The sequence below is a fragment of the Oncorhynchus masou genome, chromosome 12, assembly GCF_036934945.1.
Source record: "Oncorhynchus masou masou isolate Uvic2021 chromosome 12, UVic_Omas_1.1, whole genome shotgun sequence".
Taxonomy (NCBI): Eukaryota; Metazoa; Chordata; class Actinopteri; order Salmoniformes; family Salmonidae; genus Oncorhynchus; species Oncorhynchus masou.
Genome location: NC_088223.1, coordinates 18,822,832 through 18,832,755, shown reverse-complemented (window position 1 = coordinate 18,832,755; position 9,924 = coordinate 18,822,832). Strand labels below are relative to the sequence as shown.

General features: G+C 43.9%; 1 protein-coding gene across 3 annotated transcripts in view; it reads right to left on the bottom strand.

The window, feature by feature from the left end:
* Positions 1–1,084: 1,084 nt before the first annotated feature.
* The window catches only part of LOC135549651 (epsilon-sarcoglycan-like), a 33,476-nt gene continuing 24,636 nt past the window's right edge, over positions 1,085–9,924 (bottom strand). The window contains exons 7-12 of one of the 3 annotated variants that reach the window (XM_064979821.1): positions 7,917–8,131; positions 7,345–7,371; positions 6,036–6,221; positions 3,209–3,252; positions 2,326–2,369; positions 1,085–1,946 (exon numbers count right to left, since the gene is read on the bottom strand). In XM_064979821.1, the coding sequence (XP_064835893.1) occupies positions 1,896–1,946; positions 2,326–2,369; positions 3,209–3,252; positions 6,036–6,221; positions 7,345–7,371; positions 7,917–8,131 (567 nt within the window). In that variant the 3' untranslated portion in view covers positions 1,085–1,895. The remainder of the gene's footprint in view (positions 1,947–2,325; positions 2,370–3,208; positions 3,253–6,035; positions 6,222–7,344; positions 7,372–7,916; positions 8,132–9,924) is intronic. The other 2 variants (XM_064979823.1, XM_064979822.1) reach the window with 2 other exon arrangements.

The window sequence follows — 9,924 nt, the reverse complement described above, 5'->3', positions numbered from 1 at the left end:
TTGTCAACACCGTGAGGTTAATCACTAGGCTTAATCTGTGTCCGGGAAGCCGGCCCCGAATGTTTCGTTTTTGGTCTTTATGTTAACACTACTAAAATTGCCCTCAGGTGGACACCAGCAAGAAAGTGGAAGCGAGGCAGACTAAAAACGCCATGGCAGTGGTGGCAGAGCTGGAAGAGATGGGTTTCTCTTTAAACGGGACAGTGGTGGCAGAGCTGGAAGAGATGGGTTTCTCTTTAAATGGGACAGTGGTGGCTGAGCTGGAAGAGATGGGTCTCTCTTAGAACGGGACAGTGGTAGCTGAGCTGGAAGAGACGGGTCTCTCTTAGAGCGGGACAGTGGTAGCTGAGCTGGAAGAGATGGGTCTCTCTTAGAACGGGACAGTGGTGGCTGAGCTGGAAGAGATGGGTCTCTCTTAGAACGGGACAGTGGTGGCTGAGCTGGAAGAGATGGGTCTCTCTTAGAACGGGACAGTGGTGGCTGAGCTGGAAGAGATGGGTCTCACTTAGAGCGGGACAGTGGTGGCTGAGCTGGAAGAGATGGGTCTCTCTTAGAGCGGGACAGTGGTGGCTGAGCTGGAAGAGATGGGTCTCTCTTAGAGCGGGACAGTGGTGGCTGAGCTGGAAGAGATGGGTCTCTCTTAGAACGGGACAGTGGTGGCTGAGCTGGAAGGGATGGGTCTCTCTTAGAACGAGACAGTGGTGGCTGAGCTGGAAGGGATGGGTCTCTCTTAGAACGGGACAGTGGTGGCTGAGCTGGAAGAGATGGGTCTCTCTTAGAACGGGACAGTGGTGGCTGAGCTGGAAGGGATGGGTCTCTCTTAGAACGGGACAGTGGTGGCTGAGCTGGAAGGGATGGGTCTCTCTTAGAACGGGACAGTGGTGGCTGAGCTGGAAGACGGGTCTCTCATAGAACAGGACACAAGCTGTGGCGAAAGACAGGCTCCAGTGCCTTATGTCTGACCCGGGACTAAGAGGATTAAGGAAGTACCTAATTCATACAACAAGCTGGAGAACGATGAAGAGAGAGTGGGTCCTCCTGGCCTGCCACAGGCCTGGTTCTACAATTGACACCAAACAGCAAATTTAAATAAAATGTATTTTTACTGTTATGTGACAGAAAATGAACAGTTACACATACATGGTCAGACATTAAACATAAAAGCATCTCTGTCTCTTCATCTAAAGAGTACAAGGCCAGTAAAAATACAGATATATCATTAATGGCATGTCATTTCTAGAACAAAATATTTAAATAAAATCCTATAAACATAGCATTTTAATATTTATTATTAAGCTTGAATACACACATTCATAAACTCATCAACATGTATAGTTGACTACTGATAAATGCAACTGCTTGGCATTGTGGTGAAAGTGTGCACAAAAATATGTATCGTAAAGTAGGGTCAAGTGCCTTATTCACGGGCACATCAACAGATTTTTCACCTTGACAGCTCAGGTATTTGACCCAGCAACCTTTCGGTTACTGGTCCCAACTCTCGAACTGATAAGACTACCTGCTGCCCCAAAGAGCATATAGTGCAAGATCTGAAGTGTAATTGTTTTTTCAGGCCCAATCAATTGGTCATCTTTTTAACCAATACTACGTGCACTTATCAGGGGTCTACTGTACTCTGCAACACTCGCTCACATATATAAGTGCACACGGAAAGACAATAGCGTTGAGTATGAAAGCACTGCTTAGGCATGCAGATTGGCACAGATGTAGTGTTTGTTCCAAATGGCATCCTATTCCCTACATAGTGCACTAATCTATGTGTGCACTATATAGGAAATAGTGTGCTATTTGGGACTTAGACATAGAAAAACACTTGGCTGAAAAGGATAGAGACAGACAGACAGCAGCTCCAGCACTCTGGGGGTTTTCTCTCGTCACAAATTCACTGCTTCAGCCACTTTCCTCTCCTCAGGAATACCATTTACCTAGAATGAAGAATAAAATACATGAATCAATATATTGCATAATGTATTGGGATATAAGAGAAATATAGACTGTTTACAGGTTCTGAGAGGGAATATTGTAACTGCATGGGAATATGGTCACTATATTGTAACTGTGGAAAGATGAGGGCACTCAACCTACTTGAGTCGAGGTGCAACCCAAAAATGTGATCATTGAGTGAAGGCCAGAACGTCCAACTCATAATAGTTGTTTAAGTAAAATAATATGATTTGAATGCTGAGCGAGCGTAGCGCCTTCTCCTTTTCAACTAGTCTACTACTGTTATATTAAGTGCAAAATAAAATATTCTCGCCTATAGTTGAGAGATTCCTTTAAACAAAACCAGACCAGTATACTTGCCTCCAGTCTCCGAAATGTCGACATAGAGAGAATTATTGTATCTCCTTTGTTAGCAGTAAAAAGAACAACAGAGCAGTGATTTACACAGAGTAGTGATTAAGACAGAGCAGTGGTTTAGACAGAGTAGCTAGTTAGACAGAGCTGTTAGACAGAGCAGTGATTTAGACAGAGCTGTTAGACAGAGCAGTGATTTAGACAGAGCAGTTAGACAGAGCAGTGGTTTAGACAGCAGTGAAAGAGCAGTGATTTAGAAAGAACAGATATTCAGACAGAGCAGTTAGACAGAGCAGTGATTTAGACAGAGTAGCTAGTTAGACAGAACAGTGATTTAGACAGAGTAGCTAGTTAGACAGAGCAGTGGTTTAGAACGAGTAGCTAGTTAGACAGAGCAGTGGTTTAGACAGAGTAGCTAGTTAGACAGAGCAGTTGTTTAGACAGAAGTGGTTTAGAAAGAGCAGTTATTTATACAGCAGTGGTTTAGACAGAGTTGTTAGTTAGACAGAGCGATGATTTAGACAGAGCAGTTAGACAGAGCAGTTAGAGGGCCCTCTTGTAGTTCATTGACATGCACACAAGCGGGAGCCATATTCTAGTTAGACACAGTAACTACAGAACAGTAGGTGGGTGGAAGAATGTATTTGATTGAGGTGAATAAAAAGGAAAAATCAGGAAAGAAAACTATTGCAGTCAACATTAACTATGTTATCAGAAGTGAGCCTCCATGTTATTTAATCTAAAATGTGATAGGTTAGATGATTGAGGATGACCATGATTAATCTATGTCCAAGGTAGTTATGTTTTTTAGTGAGGACTTTACTGTATACATTTTCATTGGTCCATGAGATAATAGACCAATCGTACTAAAGCAGAACTCAATACTAACCTGATGGCTGTTGCTGTGGTATCTGAATCTGGTTCTGCAGGTTTCTGAAATTAGAGGTCAACAGATTATAAGGACATTTACGCCAAGTCTAGGACCAAAAGGCTCCTTAACAGCTTCTACCCCCAAGCCATAAGACTGCTGAACAACTAGTCAAATGACCACTGGACTATTGACATTGACCCCCCCCTCAATTGTTTTTACTTTAGGTTATTTGGTAAATATTTTCTTAACTCTTCTTGAACTGCACTGTTGGTTAAGGGCTTGTATGTAAGTAAGCATTTCACGGTAAGGTCTACAGTCGTGGCCAAAAGTTTTGAGTATGACACATTAATTTTCAAAGTTTGCTGTTTCAGTGTCTAGATATTTTTGTCAGATGTTACTATGGAATACTGAAGTATAATTACAAGCATTTCATAAGTGTCAAAGGCTTTTATTGACAATTACATGAAGTTGATGCAAAGAGTCAATATTTGCAGTGTTGACCCTTCTTCTTCAAGACCTCTGCAATCCGCCCTGGCATGTTGTCAATTAACTTCTGGGCCACATCCTGACTGATGGCAGCCCATTCTTGCATAATCAATGCTTGGAGTTTGTCAGAATTTGTGGGTTTTTGTTTGTCCATCTGCCTCTTGAGGATTGACCACAAGTTCTCAATGGGATTAAGGTCTGAGTTTCCTGGCCATGGATCCAAAATATAATGTTTTGTTCCCCTGAGACACTTAGTTATCACTTTTGCTTTATGGCAAGGTGCTCCAGCATTGTTCGTCACCAAACTGTTCCTAGATGGTTGTGAGAAGTTGCTCTCTGAGTATGTGTTGGTACCATTCTTTATTCATGGCTGTGTTCTTAGGCAAAATTGTGAGTGAGTCCACTCCCTTGGCTGAGAAGCAACCCCACACATGAGTGGTCTCAGGATGCTTTACTGTTGGCATGACAAAGGACTGATGGTCGTGCTCACTTTGAATTCTCTGGACAAGCTTTTTTCCGGATGCCCCAAACAATCGGAAAGGGCATTCATCAGAGAAAATTACTTTACCCCAGTCCTCAGTAGTCCAATCCCTGTACCTATTGCAGAATATAGGTCTGTCCCTGATGTTTTTCCTGGAAAGAAGTGCTGCTCTTCTTGACACCAGGCCATCCTCCAAAAGTCTTCGCCTCACACCTGCCTGCTGCCATTCCTGAGCAAGCTCTGTACTGCTGGTGCCCCGATCCCGCAGCTGAATCAATTTTAGGAGACGGTCCTGGTGCTTGCTGGACTATCTTGGGCGCCCATAAGCCTTCTTCACAACATTTGAACCGCTCTCCTTGAAGTTCTTGATGATCTGATAAAATGGTTGATTTATGTGCAATCTTACTGGCAGCAATATCCTTGCCTGTGAAGCCCTTTTTGTGCAAAGAAATGATGATGGCACGTGTTTCCTTGCAGGTAACCATGGTTGACAGAGGAAGAACAATGATTCCAAGCACCACCCTCCTTTTGAAGCTTCCAGTCTGTTATTCGAACTCAATCAGCATAACAGAGTGATCTCCAGCCTTGTCCTCGTCAACACTCACACCTGTAACGAGAGAATCACTGACATGTTGTCAGCTGGACCTTTTGTGGCAGGACTGAAATGCAGTGGAAATGTTTTTGGGGGATTCAGTTCATTTGCATGGTAAAGAGGGACTTTGCAATTAATTGCAATTCATCTGATCACTCTTCATAACATTCTGGAGTATATGCAAATTGCCATCATACAAACTGAGGCATCAGACTTTGTGAAAATTAATATTTGTGTCATTCTCAAAACTTTGGCCACGACTGTACACCTGTTGTATTCAGCGCATGTGACAAATAAAGTTTTTATTTTATTTTTATAGCTATGTATAGAATGTGCGTTTTATAATTATCATAGGAAAGCATTTTTACTTGAAACTATTATCAGGACCCATTTGCTCTGGTTTTCCTGAGCCATGCCATACTAGAAATCATATGACAGATTCAGCGTTTAGAGTTTCAACCAGTTTTACTCGGAGCGCTTCGACAAAAGTCTCACTATGCTGGTTGTAAACATGGTATAGCTCAATACATACTGTATTAGAACAACATTGTGAATGCATGTGTGTGTGCGCACCTGTATTGTTTGTGTGTGCCACTCTGTGTGTTGGGACACCCCAGCCACTCTGTGTGTTTGGACACCCCAGCCACTCTGTGTGTTGGGACACCCCAGCCACTCTGTGTGTTTGGACACCCCAGCCACTCTGTGTGTTTGGACACCCCAGCCACTCGGTGTGTTTGGACACCCCAGCCACTCGGTGTGTTTGGACACCCCAGCCACTCTGTGTGTTTGGACACCCCAGCCACTCTGTGTGTTTGGACACCCCAGCCACTCTGTGTGTTTGGACACCCCAGCCACTCGGTGTGTTTGGACACCCCAGCCACTCGGTGTGTTTGGAAACCCCAGCCACTCGGTGTGTTGGGACACCCCAGCCACTCGGTGTGTTTGGACACCCCAGCCAATCGGTGTGTTGGGACACCCCAGCCAATCGGTGTGTTGGGACACCCCAGCCACTCGGTGTGTTTGGACACCCCAGCCAATCGGTGTGTTTGGACACCCCAGCCACTCGGTGTGTTTGGACACCCCAGCCACTCGGTGTGTTTGGACACCCCAGCCACTCGGTGTGTTTGGAAACCCCAGCCACTCGGTGTGTTTGGACACCCCAGCCAATCGGTGTGTTGGGACACCCCAGCCACTCGGTGTGTTTGGACACCCCAGCCAATCGGTGTGTTGGGACACCCCAGCCAATCGGTGTGTTGGGACACCCCAGCCACTCAGCCAGGACTCACGTCTGTGTCTGCATCAGGGGCATGCTTGTTGTCTCGTAGTTGTCTGGGTGTATGGGGGGCACCACCTCCCCACTTTGGCTGAAGACAGGCAGGGTGGAGAGGGGCCAGGAGATCTCCCTGTTCTTAGACATGCTCCGCAGCTCCTTGGTCGACTTCTGGATGGAGCTGTGATGCACTAACTGGATACTGAGGAGAGAAGAGACGGACAGAAAATAAATCAATCATATTTAAATAATACAGAAATAGATCTTAAGTCTTAAAGTGGTACTTTGGCAGTCAGATGTAGTCATGGATACAATTTGTATGTCTTTGTGTCCAGTATGAAGGAAGTCAGAGGTGGTTTGTTAATGCAATGACTGGAATTCTATGGGTATCTGATAGCATTCAGTAGGCACCCATATACTTCCAGTCTTTGTGCTAACACTAATTAGCGTTGGCTTGCAAAACGAGCTCTAACTATGAGACACAGAGACATACAAATGGTATCCATGAGTTCATCTGACCCTGGGGAAGTAGATATCCAGACTCATTGCATCCCTAATATTGTTGTATCCTTAACATTGCAGTCAACACGCACACTCTAGTGTACTGTACACACATGCATTAAGGTATATATTATATAGGAAATATTTTGTAGACCAACAGCATAAAGAGTGTTTCTCTTTGACAGGAGGGGACTGTTTTGTTGTTACTATTGGTTATTTGGCTGCTGAGTCTAATGGAGTTTGTTTGAGAGTGTCTCCACTCCCTCTCATGCTGTCATACTCACTCTCTTTTCTCCCCCCTCTCTCTGTTTCTCTCTCCCCCTCAGCCAATCTCTGTCTCTCTCCCTTCCCCCTTCTCTCTCCACCCTTCCTATCTCTCTCCTCCGCTCTCTCCCCCTTTCCCCCTGTCTCTGTGTCTCTCCCACTCTCTGTCTCTGCCTCCCTCACCTCCTCTCTGTCTCTGTAAACAACACTGGTCTGATATTTCTCTGCTTCAGGTACAGAACTATATAAGTTCTCCTTAACCACAGATGTAGGATAAGATTACTGTATCTCCCAATCCTCCCCCATTAGAGGTGGTGAATCAATATCTGTCCCTGGATCAGTTAAGGTCGACTTCCATTCTAACACCTCCCTGCAGCTTTGAGCAGCTCATTGGATGACGGGATGTAAAACACACAGATGACAGTATGAATGGACATGAGGATGTCACCATTGGGATTCGAAAGCAAAAGGTGAAAGGGCAAATTATTTGAAGGGGGGATCCAAACTAAGAAGAACCAAAACTCAAAAGAAAAATAACACAGGAGAGAATTAACACTTACTCTGGTGTTTGCATGTTTCTTTTATCCCTAGAAACAAAACAAAATGAATGAATTAAATACTAATATTAATAGTTAAAAGACATTCACACAGACGTGAATGGAGAGCACGTGATGTTGGATGGATGAATGGTGCGGGCAAAGGAACAAACAGTACTTCATGGACACACTGAGTGGTGGGTGGAGGGACAGTCTCTCTCAGCCTGTAAATGAGGGCTGGAGGAGCAATATAATGGTTGATTGACCATCAATGTCATAATGATTATGCTAATAACCGTCAAGATGAATATGAGAAATCAAAGCTGAGACAGAACAGTGTAACGTATGGAGAACATACATCGACCATAAGACTGGATGGTCATTGACAAGCTGTGCTTCCAGAATATTAAACCTCTTGACGTCCATCTATAGTGACTAAGTAGCACAACTAAACATCCCTTAACTGACTGGGCCTGTGACACTGCACTCAAAGTAAGCAGTCTATCCCTCAGGATCTGAGAACCCCTACGTGACAACTAGAAAGAAAAGTGTCTGTGTGTGTCTGTTTCTGTCAGAAGTGAAAGCAGCACACTTACACCCCTTCCCGCCGGCAGCACATGGAGTAACCCAGGACGCTGAAGAGGACCATGGCCACGGCCGAGGGCACCGCCAACGTGATGAGGAAGTCGGCAAAGAAGTCCCTGCTCTTCAGAGACTCTGGCGGGGGGTTGTACCCCCCGATGTCAGGCAGGACCCCCGACCCTGGGTCCGGACGGTTACTGTGGATCATGATCATCTTGGTGATGTCCACCTGGAGAAGACAAAGGTTCAATCAGCACTTCATTTACTATAGATATTAGGGTGGTAAATTCTGGTCATTTCCCCAAAATTGAGACGTTTTCCAGAAATCCCAGTTTGAGGATTCCCATTTCCTTCTTATACCCGCCAGATTACAGCCAAATACATGTTCAAATATACAGTGCCTTGCGAAAGTATTTGGCACCCTTGAACTTTGCGACCTTTTGCCACATTTCAGGCTTCAAACATAAAGATATAAAACTGTATTTTTTGTGAAGAATCAACAACAAGTGGGACACAATCATGAAGTGGAACAACATTTATTGGATATTTCAAACTTTTTTGAAAAAGTTTGGGCGCGCAAAATTATTCAGCCCCTTTACTTTCAGTGCTTCAAACTCTCTCCAGAAGTTCGGTGAGGATCTCTGAATGATCCAATGTTGACCTAAATGACTAATGATGATAAATAATATCCACCTGTGTGTAATCAAGTCTCCGTATAAATGCACCTGCACTGTGATAGTCTCAGAGGTCCGTTAAAAGCACAGAGAGCATCATGAAGAACAAGGAACACACCAGGCAGGTCCGAGATAACAATGACAACAATCAGTCGTATATTGCACAAATCTGGCATTTATGGAAGAGTGGCAAGAAGAAAGCCATTTCTTAAAGATATCCATAAAAAGTGTTGTTTAAAGTTTGCCACACGCCACCTGGGAGACACACCAAACATGTAGAAGAAGGTGCTCTGGTCAGATGAAACCAAAATTGAACTTTTTGGCAACAATGCAAAATGTTATGTTTGGTGTAAAAGCAACACAGCTCATCACCCTAAACACCATATACCCACTGTCAAACATGGTGGTGGCAGCATCATGGTTTGGGCCTGCTTTTCTTCAGCAGGGACAGGGAAGATGGTTAAAATTGATGGGAAGATGGATGGAGCCAAATACAGGACCATTCTGGAAGAAAACCTGATGGAGTCTGCAAAAGACCTGAGACTGGGACAGAGATTTGTCTTCCAACAAGACAATGATCCAAAACATAAAGCAAAATCTACAATGGAATGGTTAAAAATTAAACATATCCAGGTGTTAGAATGGCCAAGTCAAAGTCCAGACCTGAATCCAATCGAGAATCTGTGGAAAGAACTGAAAACTGCTGTTCACAAATGCCCTCCATCCAACCTCACTGAGCTCGAGCTGTTTTACAAGGAGGAATGGGAAAAAAATTCAGTCTCTCGATGTGCAAAACTGATAGAGACATACCCCAAGCGACTTACAGCTGTAATCGCAGCAAAAGGTGGCGCTACAAAGTATTAACTTAAGGGGGCTGAATAATTTTGCACGCCCAATTTTTCAGTTTTTGATTTGTTAAAAAAGTTTGAAATATCCAATAAATGTCGTTCCACTTCATGATTGTGTCCCACTTGTTGTTGATTCTTCACAAAAAATACAGTTTTATATCTTTATGTTTGAAGCCTGAAATGTGGCAAAAGGTCGCAAAGTTCAAGGGGCCGAATACTTTCGCAAGGCACTGTACCTAAATGTAATTTGTCTTATGGCGAATGTGGAATGGCTTCTCCAATACATGTATGCTACTGTCAATGTAAAAAAGCACATAGCTTGTGAACAACAATCAACAACACCTCAGAATCTCTGATCTATAAAAATGTGTGTGTGTGTTTTACATTGTTTGTCTGTTTGGCATAGTTTTGTGTGGGTTTGTGTGTGTGTGCATATGACACTACAAAAACACACCACAATTTTTGAAAGGCATGGTCAGAGAACAGGTCAAGAGGTCACA